Consider the following 17,857-nt stretch of genomic DNA (forward strand, 5'->3'; position numbering starts at 1 on the left):
AAGGCACTCGCGCTCAAATGCCGCGTTCACGCGAGGTTCTTATCGACAAAGTCTTCCAGATTTCCGGCAGTGAGGGAAGTGAGAAAGCGTAAGAGTAGCATGCAATGCGGAAAGCGTAAAAAGCAGCACAGAGAGAAGTGAGAGAAGTGACAAAGCGTGAGCTCAGTGTGCCACAGCGCGAGAAGACAAAAGCCTGAAGAAGGCGGCGGAGGGTGAGCACAAGGAAGACAGCCCGGAGTCACGTGCCGGAGTCTGACCCCGCGTTGCTCGCAGGCGCCCTGGGACGGCACCGACCACTCCAGCCCGGCTCACCACATGTTCAACGAGTCCGACCCCATCCTGGGTCCGACGGCTTTCTTGGAGGAGGAGGACGAGGAGGCGCCGCGGGGGGGCGGCGGCGGGGCCGGCGCCGACGGCACTCTGGAGGACTGCCTGGGCCTCCCTCCCTCATCCTCGCCCTCTCACCCCTCGGCCGCCGACTCTGTGGAGTCGTCCAGCTTCATGCTTTTCAAGGTTTGCGCCTCTCACTCTGACTTTTCTTTTCCCTCCTCAATTTAGCGTCGGTCATCCAGCTACTGTATTAGTGTCAGTCTTTGAAGATACAGTATTTTCTAGCCAACCGTCGCGCTGCAGCCAACTAATAGTCAGTGGTTAGTTACAGTCCCGGTTTAGCGTTGTTTTTTTCTCGTCCTCGAAAGGTCGGTCAAAATGTCAGAGCACAGGCAGAAGTCAGCGTAAATGAAAATGGCTTATTTGCTTCGAGTGTTTGCCAAAATGTCAGCAACGGCCAAATATGTCGAGAAGTCTGTTCATTTGCCCCTTTTCCATCAGGACATCGGCGTGAGCGAGGATCAGAGTGACCTGGCGGCGAGCCCCCTGCCCCCCTACATCCCCCCGCACCCCCAGCTCTCTCCCACCGACATCACGGGGCAACAGGAGGACGGCGGGCCTCGGGACCCTGCTGGCGCCGGCTTCAAGTTTGACGTCAAGGCCCGGGGGGGCGTCAGCGCAGAAAAAGACGACCTTCTACTCCGAGGCCGATGCGATGCGGGCGAAGGTATCGGCCTGCGCTATTTCGTCGGAGTGCGAGCGTTTGTCCGCGAAAGGGGGGCGGGGCCACGCGATCGGCGGCCGACGTCATGACGTCTGCTCGTCTTCGGGTTCCAAATCTGCTTGCCGGGGAAGGTCTCGGGGCTTCAAATGAGTTCTTTAGCTTCAAGTTTAAGTGACGTTTAGTATTTCGAGTTTGAGATTTGGGTTTCAAGCCCATCTCACTGTTGAATTTTCACGTCTGTTCCACGGCAGCCGTTCTTCCGGGTTTGCGCCTGCCTTTGGACTTGGCGCGCATGGGCGCCGGCGAGCCTCCGTCCACAGCGTTGAGGGAAGCGGAGGACGGTATAGAGGTCCCCAACCAGCTGTGTCCCGACCTCATGTGTCCCATGGAGGAGGTGGACACCTTGATGTTTGCGGAGGAAGAGGAAGATGACGACGAAGAGCGGACGGCCGTGACCGACTTGATGGCCGGGGCTCCGGGAGAGCTCCTCCCAGAAGACGGACGCCGCAGCGGAGAGCCCGTCGCGGGCCGCCTCTGTCTTCTGGAGGACCGCCCGGACGAGCCGCCGGCTCCGCCCTCGGAGGAGAAACCGGAGCTCCGGGACAAGACCGAAGACCGGGACCCGGAGATGGGCTCCGTCCGGCGCGGGGACGTCGCCCGCCAATCGGAAGGGGCCGATTCCAAAGGCCAATCGGTCGAGGCGGAGAACCGGCGCGTCAAACGGGAAGTCCTCCGGCCCACGGTCGAGGACACCAAGCCGGAGGGTCTGGACTTGACTAGCGTCAAGGGCGAGAGCGGGCAAGACCTTTTGGAGGTCAAGACGGAGCGGGTGAACCTCAACGTTGAGCCCGGCGCTCAGCTCAAGGACAAGGACGGAGCCTCCTCGCCAGGTAAGGCCCCCCCCACGCGCACGCGAGGCTCATCCGGAAAGATTTGCTCGTACTCTGACAAACGGCATCAACTTCCAAGGGTAGAGAAAAGCAGCTCAGGTTGTCCTCGATGCTATCGCTGTACGCCCATTTTCTTGATGGCACCGACCATTCGCACGAGTCGTCACGCCGCTGTGGACGAGCCCGATCGGAATTAGCGTACCGATTTTGTTTCGAAACAGCATCGGGAACTAAGTCGACGGAATTTTCATTTCAAATTGTTCCCCAGTGGAAAGATCTGTGGTTTATTTTCAGACCCACAAGCACATCAACAATTGAACAATGGATTATACTAGGATAGGATGTCCTAAAAGATGTGAAAATACGTCCCCGGTGTTGAATGAGTTCATCTCAGCCGGGATAAGGAGCGGTCGCCGCGCCCGCTCCGCTCCTCGCTCAGACGCGGATTCCGCCGTGCGTTTCAGCGGCGGCGGCGGAGGACTATCCCGGAAGCCCCGGCTTCGCGGCTCCCTTTTCCGTGTGCGAGCCCCCCGAAATCCACGACGCCCGCGAGCCCACCATCGCTCAGCTGCTCCAGGAGAAAGCGCTCTACTCCTACTCCGACTGGCCCAAGGTACTTTGTCGGATTTTCATTGTTGTGCCACACCTACTCGCTCTGTTGCAATGGCTCGCATTTATTAACCACAATGTCGAGATTTGCGTTTTAGGGTTAGGGGCAGGCAACCCAGAACATTTCATAAACAACAAACAGAAAGGAAGACAACTAGGTTTGTTTTCTCGCGAGGACCGAGGACAGGGAGCCGACATCCTCAGAGTCTCGTTACAGATCGTTTCCGCCCCTCACGAGTTCGTTTGAGTCGGTCCTCGGTACGAAAGCCGTCGCTGTGGCGCCGTCGCCGTGGCGCCGTCGCTGTGGCGCCGTCGCTGTGGCTTTGTGCTTACGAATGAGGTTCTCACGAGAGGGGGAAAGGTTAAGGCCGGGCTTTCAAGAAGCGAGGTTTCAGACTCCCGGCCCCCGTTTCAAATCGGGCTTTAAAGTTGCCGTCGGGGTTTCAACTTAGAGATTTGCAAGAGGCCGGCGGCAAGGCTTCAAGTGCAGATTTGACTCGAAGCTTTCAAAGTGGGGATTTAAGCCTCGTTTCCAACCCGCGCGGGAAGGCGGGAGCCAGCCGGATTGGAACTCGTGTCGCTGTAACTGTGAGCGGCCCGAAGCCCGGTTTGAGAGTCACGCCTTTTTGCTCGAAATGAAGGCCGGCTCGTGTTTTGAAATTGCCTTTTGAGAGCTTTCGAGAAGAAACTCGGCTCAGGTTCTCCATTCGAGGTTGGGCCTTGCCAATCAGGTTTTCAAATTGAACCTTGAAATTTGTATCTCAAGTGGGCTTGAGCTTGTTTGGCGCTCTGGTGCCGGCAGGACCGCGTGATCATCAATCGTCTGGACAGCGTCTGCCACGCCGTCCTGAAGGGGAAGTGGCCTTCGTCCGGCGATCAGTATGACGCGCCGGCCTCCGCCGGCGCCCACCACTTGGCCCAGCAACACCTTCGGCGGACGGTCTTCATCCCCGGCGCGGCCGCCGCCTGCTCTTCCTCTTCCTCCTCGTCCTCCTCGTGCTCGTCCTCCGGCCGGGCCGGGATCCGGCAGACCAACCCGGGCCCGGCCTTCCCCATCATACCGCCGCCTCTCACCCGGCTGCCCAAGGTGAGCCGAGGCCCTCCGGCTTTTCTGCTTTCTGACGCGTGCGTGTTGGAAATTGAAATTCACGCTGTCGTTGGAAGACCTACTTTTGAGCCTGCTGGGAGAAGCGGGATTTTTTTTTTTTCTCGCCCGCTTTCGTTCTTCAGAACCGACTAGGCCTAAGTCTGCTTCGGACAAAACGGTCGTCGGGGCCATTGCTCGGCAGGGCTTCGGTAGCGCCCGGCTGCCGTTTTGCCTTTTAACGGCTTGTCCTTCTTGTGTGTGTCTGTCCACCCGACGGCAGGCGGGGCGAGGGGGCGGCCGAGGGGCTTGGCGCCTCACCTCCCTCCCTCTCTTGCAGGAGAGACTGGTGGCGCCGGCCTTCCTCCCCGAACTCAAGCGCCCGGCGGGGCGCCGTTCCTTTGACTGCGACGCCAAGGCCCCGGCGGGAAAGACGGCCCCCGCGGGGGACGCGCCGGGCGATCCGCGGTCGGGCGCCCTGTTGATGAACGGCTGGCAGGAGGCGGCCATGGACCTCAGCAAGTCGCCGGGCGACTCGGCGACCTCCGGCGACGCCGGCCGCGAGCCGCCCCCGGCCGGCCCGACGGCAATAGACATGGCGGGCATCTTGCAGGCCGGACTCATCCACCCGGTGACGGGACAGATCGTCAACGGCGGCCCGAGGGCGGACGACTCCCTGAGGAGGAGACGGGGCCGAAGGAGAAACGTGGAGGCGCTCTACTCGGAATTCGCCAAGGCTCAGGCCGACGCCGCGCAGGTGATTGGAACCCCGCTATCCCGCGTCTTTTCCGGTAGGGAGGAGGTTAGAAAGCGTGCGCTTCGACCCCTGCGGGAGGCTTCCACCTATAAGGTGCCGCTCGGGGCCGACTGCCACAACCTCTTTGTTGGGCTGTTTTAGAAGGCTTTTCCCGTCATGTAAAAGTGTACCCCTCTCCGTTCAAATGCCGGCTTCTTTTCTGATATGAAAATTTAGGCCAATTTTGCCCACCTAGCCTATGACCCCTAACCTCAGTAGAATGGAAACAGACAGACCTTTCGCCCTCTTAAACCCATCACGTTTAATGGCCAGCGCCCGTCGCCATTCAAAAGAGCCATCCCAAACCAAGGACGGACCTTTTAGTAGGCTCTTTCACAACTCCCGGCTGAACCCCGAGCGCGCTTTCGACTGACAGTCGGATTTGTTTCTTATTCCCCGTGGGAATTTGACAGGGCTGCGTATTTCTATCTCCGCCGGCGTGGAGAGGTAAGCCTTCATTTATCCCGGAGAGCAAAACATTGCGCGCCCTGAGGTCCGGGTCCGTTTGCGCCGAGCCTGAAAGAAAAAAACAAAAACCAACAGGTTTTCGGCTGCAGAAAACGGGCAGGCTTCAGCCACTGGTCCGGTCTACGAAACGGGCCAAAACGTCGGCGCCGCGAGCGTCTTCCGAAAAGAAATGCAGACGTTTGTGTCGATGGGGACTTTTTCCCGTGCCTTCAGGTTCGCGCGGAGGCACAGAGCCGGTCGTCGGCGTCGTCCTCCACGTCGTCCCCGTCGCCCTCGTCCTCGGAGCGTCCGGCCGCCCCGCCCGCGCCCTCGACGGCGCCGCCGCACCCCGAGGCGGCGGCCGGCAAAGGTTTAATGGAGTGGCTGCGGCTTAAACCGGGATACAGCTTGGACCTTCCCTTCGCTCACGTACGTTGCTTCGCCCTTTTCTAAAAGCGGCGCGCCAGCGGCTGTCGGTCTCGCGCCCCGCCCAAGCCGGCGTCCGCGTTCATGCCAGCGGATGGCGATTTGTGCCTTTTCCAGGTGGGCGCGGGGGTCTTGCACGGTTTGGTGGAGCGACCCAAGCAGCGGCGCCACCGCTGCAAAGATCCCACCAAGCTGGACGTCAACTCCCTGACGGGCGAGGAGCGCGTGCCCGTCGTGCACCGCGGGACCGGACGCAGGGTACGTCCGCGCCGCTCCCGCCGCTCCCGCCGCTCCCGCCGCTTGATTATTCGGGGCCTATTCGGCACGTGACGCTTTCCGCCTCGTCCCTCCCTCGCGCCTTGCAGCTGGGTGGCGCTATGGCTCCGGCCATCAAGGAGCTGTCCCGCTGGTTGGACGCCAACTCCGAATACTTTGTGGCTCCGGACTGGGCGGATGTGGTCAAACATTCCGTGAGTAGCTAGCGCCGTCGGACCATAGAAAAAAGGCGGTCGGTCGGGATTGAGGGACGCCAAAACGGAAACCGGGATTTGGAATTCGAATCGTGGTCCGGACCGCTTGGGGCACCCGTCGCCATCTTGCCTGACGGTCGGGCCTTCCGTCCCGCAGGGCTACCTCCCGGAGGGAAAATTCTCCCGCATCTTGACGGAACCGGTCAACAGAGACCCCTCGGCGCGCCGTCGCGGGCGCCGCCCGCGCAGCGAGATGCCGAAGCCCCCGCCGACGGACGTTTCGGGGCCGCCGCCGCCCATCTTCATGAACGGCGCCCTGATGGGCGGCGTGGACTCGGTGGTGGCCATGCAGAACCTCCGGGGCGGAATCCCGGGCATCCCCATCATGGCGGCGGGATTCCCCCACGTTTTCCCGTCGGGCGGGGCCTCGGCGCAGGACGCCAAGAACGGCTTGAGCATGCTACCCATGATGCTGCACGGCATGCCGCCGCCCCCCCACGGGCCCGCCGTCCCGCAGCACGCCCTGTTCAGCGTCATGCCGCTGCACGCCGCCGCCGCCGCCTCCTCCTCCTCCTCCTCGGCGCCGCCCTCGCCGGCCGCCAAGGTCGCCGCCGACGAAGTGTCTGAGGAGGCGCCGGCCGCCGCCCCTTCCGGGAGCCGGAAGAAGGGCGACCCGCCCCCCGCCGGCCATCTGACGTTCAACCCCTTCCTGATACCCGGCGTGTCGCACGGCCTCCTCTACCCGCACATGTTTCTGCCGCACGGCGGCATCGTGGCGCTGCCCGCCGCGCCGCCGGCCGACGGCCCCCCGGGGAGCCCCAAGAGGAAGCGGCGGCGAGAACGGGACGAGTCGGACCGGGCGCCCGAACGTCCGGGGTCGGACTCGCGCCGCAAACGGCCCGAGTCGGAAAGGGAACGCCGCCGGGACCCCGATCCTTCCGAGGAGCCCCCCGATCCTTCCGAGGAGCCCCCCGATCCTTCCGAGGAGCCCCCCGATCCCTCCGAGGAGCCCCCCGATCGGGAGCCTGAGCCTGAGGCGGAGGCCGAGCGGAGCCCAAATACGGCGGACCCCGATGTTTCGCCGGCCGCCTCGCGGGAAGCCGACCGCCGTCCGCGAAGCGCGGGACCCCGAGGGGAGGAGGGCGACCTGTAGAGCTGGACCGCTGAGTGTAAAGTTTGTGCCGTGTCTGTCTGTCTGTCTGTCTGTCTGTCGGTCGTCCCGCTCCACGAGGACGATCAATTGACTTGTTTGTATGACGGGGTGCCCCCCCCCCCCCCCCCCCCCCCCCCCCAAACATTCCACGCCTCACACTTCCGCTTCAACTTTTCAACCCTCGCCACACAGGCTACGCAGAGAACAATCGTGACGCACACCTTCCTCTCCTCCCTCGGAGACATTTGGACCGAGAGCATCACGGAGCGAGTTTGCATTCTTTTCAAAACGCGCGCGCGCACGCACTTTCATACTGCCGAGCGGTAGAGCCACAATCCAAAGAAAAGTAGAAACACTACCACCCCAAGTTTCGTGGACGGGAGGGTGATTGTTTTGGGGGGCATTTCCAACCGTAACCTAATCCGCATAGTACGGCGGGCTAACCCTAAACCACGCACCAATATCAGGATATAACCTTTTTTTTTTTTTTAAAGGAGTGTGTAAGATTGAGAAGGTTTTTAGGAGGCGCCGCATCTAGCATTGTCCGCAGCTAGAACGAACATCATGAGAGCTAGATTTCAAACGTACCGCTGCTCGTTAAGAACTCGTTCATTTGCAAGTTTTTGAAATCGATTCCATTTGAATGAAAAACGATCGAAAGCATATTCGCTGTGCCTTTTAAATGAGGAGAAAAAAACCCCTCCGATATTTGAATACAATTTTAACAAGTGAGCCTTAAGAAAAGAGGTTCAACCTGATAGCTGTCATCTCGGAATAAAGCACCAAAGATTTCCCGACTTGCATTTGTGATCTCGCAACTTACTTTGGAGGCCGGCCGAAATGCTCAGACGCTTTTCCCGTTCTTCGCCTTTGAAAATATCTTTGCAGAAAGGTCAAAACTTGCCTTCGTTCAATCGTTTCTTTTCGGGGATTCTTTTTACTAGATTTGTTTTTCTTCTTTGAAAACTGATGTCATGATCGGGTGGGAAGATCTTCAAAAACGTTCATGGAAAATGTCGAATGACACTTCTTGGGGGGGGGGGGGTATATATTTTCTTAAATGGACAGCGGAACTTCGAATAATAGACCCCCCCCCGATCTCACCCACTCGAGGGTCGGACTTTATTGTGGTAGTATCAATTCTTTATCTCGATTGTGTTTGTGGCTCTCTCGCGCACTTTGGACTTTTACAGTTGGGCCAGCAGGGGGCAGCAGCACATTCCTCAACGCATTGCTAGGTTTACTGCGTACACTCGCATCACTTTTCACCAACCAAACGTGAATTTGAAGAGCGCGAGCGTGTTGGGGATGTGAGAAGGATGTGTGCCTTAACAAAAGCTTGTGGCTTAAGGCTTAAACATTGGCGAGACAGGCGTACCCCGGGGCCTCTTGTTTTCGCGCTTAAAGTGTGCTTGCTAGCAATTTCAAAGTATTTTTTAAGGCACCCCTGGAATTGGTCCCCCCCAAAACACTCCAAATGTTAGCTCGTCAGAGAGGGAAACTTGTTGGGGAGTAATGTTGCAGCCCTCGCCGGAAAAAGCCGAAGTCCCGAATAAGCTTTCGTAAAAGGCTTAGCATTTCCTAATCGTGTCCAGGAGATGGCGCCAAAACACTGCTTTCCCGGGTACTGTTCTTTTCGGGGGGGGGCTTGCATCTCATTGGCTGACTGGCATGTGCGTGCGCCTGCGTGTTGACAAAGTGTTGAACATCTAACAGGGTCACTTTTTTTTTTTCAATGACATGAGAAAAAAAAGACATTTTTGCACAAAGTCCGTGTCGTCTTCGCACTTGTGTGGGAAAAAGAAAACACAAGAAAAAGAAGACTTGGTAGATGTTGCCTTGCCACAACTTGCTCTTGTGGCACCATATAATTTATTATGATACTTTTTTTTCCTTTGGCCAAATATTCTTTTGTCTTAATGCAAGTAAAAAAAAAAGCAAAGAAAGCCTTTGCCTTTTTTTCAAATCCAATATTGTTTATGAAGGCACTCATCAAAGCACAAAATGGAGTTTTGAGTGCCTGTGATTTGGGGTAAGACCTGGATTCTGCACGAAACGCCCCCCCCCCCCCCCCCCCCCCCCCCTCACACACACACAGCCCTTCAAGGGTTGATTGACTTCGAGCTCACTCATTTCATGCTTTGACTTTAATGGGGCAATTCTACTTTCAAATATACAAAAATGGTAAATAAAAAAATACAACTTCATTCTTTTCAAAAAATGTTTTTTTTTTCATGCAAATATTTTAATCGATTATATTCATGTGATTACTTTCCGGGAGCTTTTTTCCCTCCCCAGGAGAAAAGATGTGACTTGTCATAAGATTTGTCTATTCTAAAGAAAAAAAGCTCTGTTGTGCCACACAAAATTTGACTTGCCTTTGACGATGGAATTTTTTTGTTTTTGTTTTGCTTTTTACTTAAGGGGGGGGGGGGGGTTGCTGTTGCGCCGTTGTATTAATTTGTAATTGCACTGCTGCATTCATGTGAACGGGGAGTTTGAAAGGCCTCCTTCAAGCAAGCGCCAGTCGTTTTTTAGAAATCCAAGTGATGGGCCGGCGTGAGGCCAAAGTTGTTTTTTTCTTCTTGCAATATTGTCGTGGCGCCGCGTGATCTTATTTATGGACAATAGTTGAATTTGTCGCCTTAACAAAAAGAAGATGGCACATAAACACTTTTTTAGTTGTGGCCAATCAATGATGGAAAACATCATGCGCCCCAACGTCCCCGGGCCTTCCCCTCGAATTGGCCCAGCGACTTCCTGTGCTTTTCTGGAAAAGAGGGAAAAAAAAAAAGAAAAGCTGCAGATGGCCTACAGCCGTCCCATCTCGACACTTTTACTGACAATCTTATTATTAACGCCGTAACCCCCCCCCCCCCCCCCCCCCCCCCCCCGAAAGGGTTGCACAAAAGCCTCTTATGTCACCGCAATCAAAAGCAATCACTTATTGTTTCCTTTTTTTTGGCTGCTTGCATTTTCAACACGCGCGTGCTCTCAACGCACGCACGCGCGCGCGCGCGAAGGCTTGTTGCATTCAAACCGGATCGCGTGCATGGCACCGAAAGATTTGCGTCTCGCTCGACAAGTAATACTTGGGTAAACGAGGGCGGAAGTGACGCGACGAGGTGAGCGCACAGTACCGCCCATGCGGTCGCATACTCCATGTGCGATCCCTCCGTTGCACCTCCGCCGCACCAGGTGGCGCCTCTCATTGCCAAAGTCCGTTAATGATGGTTGTGATTTGCCAAACAATCAGCGCGGCTAATCGTTCTTCAGGTCTAACGTCGACGTTTCCATGTTCTAGATCAATTTAAACGTACGGCGGACCCCGTGTAACAACGTCCCTGATTTACGTCAATTTCGCGTCGAGGCGTGGAATACCAGTTTTTTCATCCCCTTCGTGACATTTTCCCCAACCGTCGTGACTCTCGGGGCTTGGCTGTATTTGTGTTGTTTCGTCTCCATCTGCAGGCTTATTTAGGTAAGTGCACTTATTTCCGGTTGCCGTCCCTGTAACGCTGACTACGATGCCGGTCCGCTTATGGAGACGCCGGTCTGCAATCGGTCGGTCTCACTCGTTTCAAAATGGCGGAAGGGTGAAGCGTCGTTCGCTCGCAAAAGCGTATTTAAAGTGCGTTTTACGGCTTGATTCAAAGTTGAAAGCGTCAGAGAAGTAAGGGGAGGATTTCTGCGGAAACCACGCTGGACGTAACGGGAATATGGGCATAACAAGCGCCACTCAAAGGTAAACAAATCCTGTCTATATTTGTTTATTTCTGATGTTTTCCGATCGTATACATGTCTATACCATTATGTCCAATGTTGCTGTTTTTCCCCGGGGTCGTAAACGCTATCTAACGCAGGTTTGGATCGGCCTCGCGACCCCGAGCGCCCGACGGTTTCGTCCCGCGACGCGGGGGCCCGCCGTATCGCTATTTATTGTTCTTTTCGGCTTCAAACGCTCGGCTTGCTCAGAGTTTCTGGTTCCAATAAGGATTGACAAGGTTTTTTTGCGCAGGAAGCCACAGGCTTTGCCTTTATGAAGGCAATGATGTTTATTGGCTACAAAAGGCATTTGATCATAATATTAAATAAGTCGGCATGCTGGATTGCAGCGAGACAGACAAGGCACGTGCGCGCCGATGCACCTTGGGCCTCGCCGCTCTCTGCCCCCCCCCCCCCCCCACCCCCAGGTGTGGGCCCAACATAGTGCCCGGGTTGCGGTAGCGAGCGCCCGGTCGGGCCCCGTACCGGAAAAGGAAACAGTAACGCTTCCGTACCCGGAACGGATATCCGGCGGGTATCAGTCAGGTATTTCCTGTTAGTATCGGACGAATGTCGGTATCGCCCGGGCAACGATAGGGGTAAGGATAGGGGCCGCGTTCGGTATCGGGACGATACGGGCGTCCTCCTCGGTCATCCTCCAATTGTGAGCGCGGCTTCAAAACGCCGCTCTTAAAGTTCCGCTTCGGGAGGGGCGGGAAAGCCGAAGTCGGCCCGCTTGGAGAAGGGGCGTCGCGCGGGCCTTCCCCGGGCCCCGGGCCCGGCGGGGGGGGGGGGGGGGGGGGGCAGATGGGGTGAGCGCCGCGGCTCAGAAAATGTGGCGCGCGTTGCTGGCGTTGGCGGTGGCCAACGCCCAAAGCGGTTTGCGCCGTCCCCGGCCGTCTCGCCCCGGCGTCCCGCGGCCTGCCAAAGCACAAAACCGTCGGATGAGCGGCGCGCGGCGCCCCAACCAAGGGCCCGGTCCGGCCCCGAGCTTTCGGGAAAACGGCCACGGTGCGCTCGTGCCAAATCACGGGCAAAAAGCCTGACAGCTTGCGGCCGGGGAGCCGCGCAATCAGAAACAACATCCGCTTTCCGCTCGCGTCATCGTGGTTGGCGGCGTGACGGCGAGGCGCTTCCGACCTGCGGGGCACCTCCTCTTCATCCTGCACCTCCTGCTCTGGCTGCGCCAGGGGCAGGCGGCGGGCGCGTCGCTCCCCCGCCGGCGGCTCTGCCGTCCCCACCTGAAGCCGCAGGGGGCGCCGTCTCGGAGGCACGCGCCCCACCCGCTCCACTCGGACGCGCACTCGTCTGCGCAAGAGAGGCGGCCGTGAAAGCCGAGGGCCGGGGTTGGCTTTCGGCGGGCAAACGGGCGGGCGGGCAAACGGGCGGGCAAACGGGCGGGCGGCGCTCACCTTGGCAGCGGGCCTCGCGCGCCGAGGTCCCGGCGGGACACGCGGCGAGGCAGCGGCCGGCGTACAGCCGGAAGCCCGGCTCGCACTGCGTGCAAAAGTCCCGGCTGAAGCAGCGCTCGCAGTTGGCCGAGCGACACTCTGCGCGGCGCGGGGGCACAAGGTCAGCGTTTGGCTGAAGCCGTTGGACGCCGGCCCGATACGGAAGTGGCCCTCTGAGCGTCCGCAAATCCGCGCCGTCGGAACGACCGATCCGCGCGAGTAGCCGGGATTCCCGACTCTTCGAAAAAGTACGTCCCGGGCGTCGGAGGGGTTCGGAGGCGCGCGTTAACCTGATCTTTGTGCGTTCCTTTTGCCCGAAGGCATTTCGCATCAAGCGTGGAAAGGAGACGCGGGGGAGCCCAAGTTTCACCCCGATCCCTCGGCTCAGATCGGAAGGATTTTCACCCTTTTCGGCCAGGTTTCTCGTCGCCGCAAGGGTGCCGACTGAGCTAGGTGAAATTTCAGCTCCCCCGCGCCGTCGTCAACGCCGCGCCTTTAAAGCGGCGGTCTCTATGACAACAAAGCCGAAGTGCGCGCTTTTGAAATCGGAGGCCGGCAAAAACCGTTTGAAAAGTTCTTCACCCGAAATGTTTCAAAACGGAAGGCGACCCAACCAAAAATGATGCGTTTTAAGGATGCAACGAAAAGACGTCGCCTACCGGCCGGTGTCAAACGCGGGGCCCGGGGGCCGGATGGGGTCCCCCGCATCTTTTCTTGCGGCCCGTTGGTAACCGCAAGTTTCTTACTAAAATACCAAATTTGCAAGCTGTCTTGACTTGAAAAAACCCAAGAGGAAAACAGTAAGCGTTTTTCTGTAAGCCGTCCGTCCCCCTTTGGAATAGTTTTTCCGGCCTCCGACATGAAGGGCCGCGCGAGAAAAATGCAGGGCCGCGCGAGAAAAATCAAGGGAAGGCGAGCGAGCGAGCGTACTCAGGCAGCGGTTGAGGTGGCGCCCCCTCTGTCCGAAGTATCCCTCGGGGCAGGCGGGCAGGCAGGTGCCGCGCTGGGCCGCCCCGCGCCGCCGCAGCAGCAGGAAGAGGCGCTCGGCGCAGCGCACGCAGCCGTTGTCGCGGGAACACTCCTTGCAGTTGCCGCAGCTCTCTCGCCAATCTCGCCGGGCTGCCGACAAAACGGAACCGCGCCGTTTGAAATCCCCGGGATTCGGGGGACGCGGCTCCACACCCGTTTCCCATCGAGCGCGCGGCGGAACGCTCGTAAACCAACTCCGGCGGCCCGTTCCGAAGGAGACGCCCGTACCCGCCGTCGCTTTTCTCCGCTTTTTCTTCCCGACCCCGACCCCGGACCGCCGGCCGGTCCGTCTCTTTTTCGACGAAGCAAACTAGCGAATGATCTCGACGGGAGCAAACGCTCGATCTCGTGGCGGATTTCGGCGAGGGCGGGAATCTCTGGGAACGGGACCCCCGCGGCAAACGGCGAAGGAAAAAAAAACCCATCGGCGTACTCTAACGCCGCGCTCGGTTTCCTTTGTTAGGGTATCAAATCGGCAGGGGCGCGCGTTGCAGCGGGCGGGAGACGGCCCGGCCCGGCCCGGAGCGCCACTTCCAAGACAAAACGCCTTTGGAGTTTTGCTCCGTTCCCGCTTCTTTTCACGGATTCCCATGTGCACCCACGTGTCCGGGAAATCCCCGTTCTGTGGAGGCCGGTCGTCCCGGTGACGCGAGCCCGCCTCGGTCCCAACGCGTCCCGCGGCGGCCCCGTTTCCTCGCCGGTTGTCTTTGACAGGAAAAGAATCCCATTTAAAGATCAGAGCTGTTCCGAAGACGGCTTGGAAAATGCCATCGGTTCGCCCGACAAATTCGTCGCGTGACTTCAGTGGCGGCGACGCTTAACGCCACATCTGCGCGACTTTTCATCTCATGCGGGGACTAAAAGACACCAGCTGCGCATGCTTTATTTGCTTGTTTTTTTTCCCCGATTGTCGTTGAAGCGACAACGTGCGCGCGGAGCGGATATTTCGCAATCCTATCCCTCGGCCCATTTAAGAAGGACGGCTCCTTGAGGAGCGTTTTGAGCGCGGCGACTTTCCGCCGGCGCCGCGGCGAGCCGGATCGTCGGACGGCCCGGCCGCCGCACGAGTTGCGCTCTTTTAAATCCACCGTGGACTAAACCGCCGCCGTCGGAAGGGTCGGTCGGCGGTATGGCGCATTTTCCCCGCTATGCGGCGCGGCCGATGACGGGGCGCGCTGCTCTCGGAGTTTCGAGGCGGCGGGCGTCCGAGATCCGTTTGGACCGCGCCGGCGGCGGATGAGCTTGCGCCGGGCGGGATCTCGCGAAAGAGGGCGAACTCCGCCGGGTTTTCCGCGTTTCACGGCCGGGCCCCCAAAGAATTTCCAGGCGCTCGGCCGGAGCGGGACGGGCGCCGCGCGCGCGCCGCGGACGGGGAAGCGGGCGAGGTTGCGGGAGGCCGGGGCGGGCGCCGGGTACTCACCGTCGGGCCGGCTCTGGCCCCCGATGGCGTCGCACAGCAAAGACACGGCCATGGCCACCAGTGGCAAACGCATCTGTGCTCCCGGCCGGCCGGAAGGCCCTCACCCGCGGGGGACGTCCGTCGCCATCCGCCGACGGGAAGGAGAAGGGGGGGCCGCCGGGCCCCGGGGAGCGCGCGGAAGGACCCTGGCTCCTGCTCGCCGCTCTCCCGCCGCTCTCCCGCCGCTCTCCCGCCGCTCTGGCGATCAACAAGCCCCCTCTCGTCCTCCCGTCCTTTTTAAGTGCTTCCATATTTGCGGCGTGATCTCTGGCCGCCGCCTCCTCCTACGCCTCCTCCTCCGAGTCTCCCCCTCCCCCCGCCGCATTTTCCCCAAATTCCTCTCCCCAGTGACATCACGGTCTGCTACCGGCGCACGCTCGCGCCGTCTTCGCGCCGTCTTCGCGCCGTCTTCGCGCCTTTTCCCATCTCTCCAATCTCCCGCCCCGCCGGCGATCGGAGGACGGCGGGTCCGTTCGCGGGTCCGTTCGCGGGTCCGTTCGCGGGACGCGCCGACAAATCGCCGAGGGTCGGCCTTTCCGAAGCTTTTTTTTTTCACCCTTTTGCCAGATGTCTTTTTTTTTTTTCTTGGAGCAGCTGTCAAACATTTTGGCGTCGGGGACGGCTTTCGGAGGGCCGATTTGACCCCCGTTGCAAAACAACAACAAAAAGAACGGACGACCTTTTCAGTCTTCCTCCATCGCCTTGTTTGTAAGCAGTTGGAGAGGCAAAGCGCATTTGAACGAATCCCAAAATGATGGCCTTTTTAGAGATCTGTTTGAAGGGACTGCTTTATTGACACCGTCCGCAATTTAACATCAAATAAAAGCAAATACGTTTTTTTTTTTTTTTTTTTGACGAATAACCCAAATTCTTTCATGGAGGCCCTGCAGGCAAGCCACGGATTTGGCCTCGGAAGCACGGCCGTTTGGGGGAAAATGCTACGGGAGCGTGGCGAAAACCTCTGGCTTTCTTTGGCGGTGGCCGCCGAGCACGTCGGGGCGCAGTCGCGCCGCGGCCGCTCTCTTCCACATGTGCCCATACGTTTAGCAAGTAGACGTTTTGTGTGTTTACGACGCGCTTTCCCAAACTTTTAAGGGGAAAGTTTGGTTTCCGCAGCTCGTAAAGCGACCCCGCCGCGTTTTTAAAACATTTTCCGCGATCAATTTGCGGTCCGGCGAAGCGAGCGAAAGCGCCCGAGGCCAGTCAAGTTTCAAACGCCGTCTCTTTTCCCAGCCGTAGCGCCCGGAGCGCGGCAAATGTCTAACCCCCCGCCTAGGCGAGGAAAGAGCCGCTCGGGGGCGGGGAAAGGCAAGCCCGCGCCCCGCATCCCGTCGCGTCGCGTCGCGTCGCGTCGCGTCGCGTCGCGTCGCCGGCCCGGCCCGGCCGCGCTTGCGCCAACGTCTCGGGCGTTATCCTGGTTCCCGACGGTCGCGCCGACGCACACGTACGGACGGACGGGAACAAACCCGGGGAAAAGCTTAACTTGGAAAAGGCCGCACGAGAAACCGCAGCCTTCGTAAAGTTCTGTTTTTAGACGGGTCACGCGGTGGATCCGAAACGCAGGGAAGCGGGAAGGCTGGTTCCACTCAGAAAAAAACAAACAAAAAACGCAAAGAGAACGAAAAAGAAAACAAGGTCGACACCGCGTACAAAGTAGCAAACGGAAACTCGGAAATACACTTACTAAGTACTTGAACGCGGAAGTCATCAACAGAACGATCCCGCCGTCGACAACAAAGCGAAAGGAACCCACACGGGGCACCCGGACAAGAAACGCTCGCAGCGGCGATCTGATTGGCCGGGACGAGGGGAGCGGGTTAACGCGGACGAGGGCGGGGAGCAAAAACATGAACTTCAACGCATCCGCGAAACCCGCCACCGGAAAACGCAATTGAAAACGGCCCCGAGACCCGCGTCTGAACGGGACCGTAGCTCGGGTGAGCGGACGCTCCCGCCGGGAGCCGTCGCCGCCCAACTTTCCCACAGAGGCGGTTTTCGCCGTTATCGGCATATTGGCATTTCCCCCCTTGACAAATGGGGCCGAGAGCGCGTATTATGGCGGGGGATTTTGCCCCAGTCGTTTTCCTTTCGCTCTTATCGGCACATCGACCAAGCGGCGGAAGGGAAACGGGGCAGAGGAGCAAAACAAAGTGGAAACCGGGGAAGGTTTGCGGCGCGGGCCCTAAAAATGGCGAGGCCTTCCCATCCTCAATGGCGGCCGCTGTCACGTCCCGCCTACAAATCAGCAAAACGGAATACTGATGATTATCTACAGGGTTATATTTGTTTATTCGGATTTTTTTTTTTTTTTGCGCTGTTACGTATCCAGAAACATCTCGGACGTTGTAGAAACCAGGTCACCCCCCTCCCTTTTCTTTTTCCTCAGGAAACCCTCCAAACCGGAACCAAATGCAGATTGCTGATGATATTTATAAATCGTCTTCTTTTGGGGTTAAAGGTGAGGCACAAATAGACGTGAGCCAATAGGAAGGCCCGCCCATAAAAGGACTGACCAAGACGAGCGGGGGGGGGGGGGCAGTCTACGAAGGTCGGTCTACGAGGGTCGGGTCGATCCGCCGCGCGGCTCGGGTTCGGCGCTCGTCGTCGACGGCCAGAACTCCTTTGTCCTCGCTCCTTTTCTCGGTCCTGCTTTGGTCTCATCTTCCTCCAAGAGCATTCGGGGATGCGTTTCGTGCAACCGACGAATCGAGAGCAAATTTGCATTCTTTCTCCCATTGGCTCTCGGCCAGGAAACGCAAGATAGAAGATTCGCAATCGGTCGATGAAAGCCGATTTTGAGCGGATTCGTCGTCGTGCGCGTGAGCCGTCAAATTGTGGACAAACGCTCATTTAAATACCGTCCTCTATAGCTGTTGGGCAGGCGGTTAGAAACGAGGACCGCCGTCCGCCAAGCAATGACGCCGCCGTCCGGCCGGCGCGATTGTTAACCGCGCTCTTGTCCCCCGCAGTTTGGGAATGCGGGGTAGTCAACACGATGGCGTATCGTAGCCTAGCCGGCTTTCTTTTCATGTTACGCTTGTGGTACGGCGGCGTGCTTCGGTCGCGCCGTGACCGTAGAACAACACGCGACTTTAAGCCTGAGCGCCAAAACGGAAAAAAGGATCAGTGCGGCGCCCGACGAGTGACGGAGCAGAAAAAAGAAAAGGGGAGACGTCGCCCTCTAGCGGCGGCGGAGGTTTGGCCAAAAATACCCGATCGCAGTT

At 58.6% G+C, this 17,857-nt stretch overlaps 2 protein-coding genes across 4 annotated transcripts in view; one reads left to right on the forward strand and one right to left on the reverse strand.

The window, feature by feature from the left end:
• Nucleotides 1-7,050, forward strand: part of chd6 (chromodomain helicase DNA binding protein 6) — a 28,313-nt gene extending 21,263 nt beyond the window's left edge. For 2 of the 3 annotated variants that reach the window (XM_088422700.1, XM_088422701.1), the window contains exons 38-47: nucleotides 274-513; nucleotides 832-1,057; nucleotides 1,306-1,944; nucleotides 2,409-2,557; nucleotides 3,356-3,640; nucleotides 3,921-4,394; nucleotides 5,115-5,309; nucleotides 5,424-5,564; nucleotides 5,672-5,776; nucleotides 5,934-7,050. In XM_088422700.1, the coding sequence (XP_088278826.1) occupies nucleotides 274-513; nucleotides 832-1,057; nucleotides 1,306-1,944; nucleotides 2,409-2,557; nucleotides 3,356-3,640; nucleotides 3,921-4,394; nucleotides 5,115-5,309; nucleotides 5,424-5,564; nucleotides 5,672-5,776; nucleotides 5,934-6,929 (3,450 nt within the window). In that variant the 3' untranslated portion in view covers nucleotides 6,930-7,050. The remainder of the gene's footprint in view (nucleotides 1-273; nucleotides 514-831; nucleotides 1,058-1,305; nucleotides 1,945-2,408; nucleotides 2,558-3,355; nucleotides 3,641-3,920; nucleotides 4,395-5,114; nucleotides 5,310-5,423; nucleotides 5,565-5,671; nucleotides 5,777-5,933) is intronic. The other variant, XM_088422702.1, reaches the window with a different exon arrangement.
• Nucleotides 7,051-11,504: 4,454 nt separating this feature from the next.
• On the reverse strand, nucleotides 11,505-14,811 carry rspo4 (R-spondin 4). The gene is made up of 5 exons (XM_088423370.1): nucleotides 14,595-14,811; nucleotides 13,076-13,264; nucleotides 12,107-12,244; nucleotides 11,835-12,002; nucleotides 11,505-11,615 (listed from the first exon to the last, which is right to left on the reverse strand). Exons 1-5 carry the CDS (start codon nucleotides 14,665-14,667, stop codon nucleotides 11,521-11,523), a joined length of 663 nt encoding a protein of 220 aa, XP_088279496.1. The 5' UTR covers nucleotides 14,668-14,811; the 3' UTR covers nucleotides 11,505-11,520.
• Nucleotides 14,812-17,857: the final 3,046 nt, after the last annotated feature.

The sequence above is a fragment of the Hippichthys cyanospilos genome, chromosome 9 (assembly GCF_059441005.1).
Source record: "Hippichthys cyanospilos isolate Australia breed blue-spotted pipefish chromosome 9, RoL_Hcya_1.0, whole genome shotgun sequence".
NCBI classification, from domain to species: domain Eukaryota; kingdom Metazoa; phylum Chordata; class Actinopteri; order Syngnathiformes; family Syngnathidae; genus Hippichthys; species Hippichthys cyanospilos.

Excerpts from the sequence above, each read along its gene's own strand:
- rspo4 (XM_088423370.1), bottom strand. The coding sequence starts at position 14,667 with ATGCGTTTGCCACTGGTGGCCATGGCCGTGTCTTTGCTGTGCGACGCC. Across the intron at positions 13,265-14,594 it reads GGGCCAGAGCCGGCCCGACG|CCCGGCGAGATTGGCGAGAG; the intron begins GTGAGTACCCGG and ends TTTTGTCGGCAG. Across the intron at positions 12,003-12,106 it reads GCGCGAGGCCCGCTGCCAAG|ACGAGTGCGCGTCCGAGTGG; the intron begins GTGAGCGCCGCC and ends TCTCTTGCGCAG.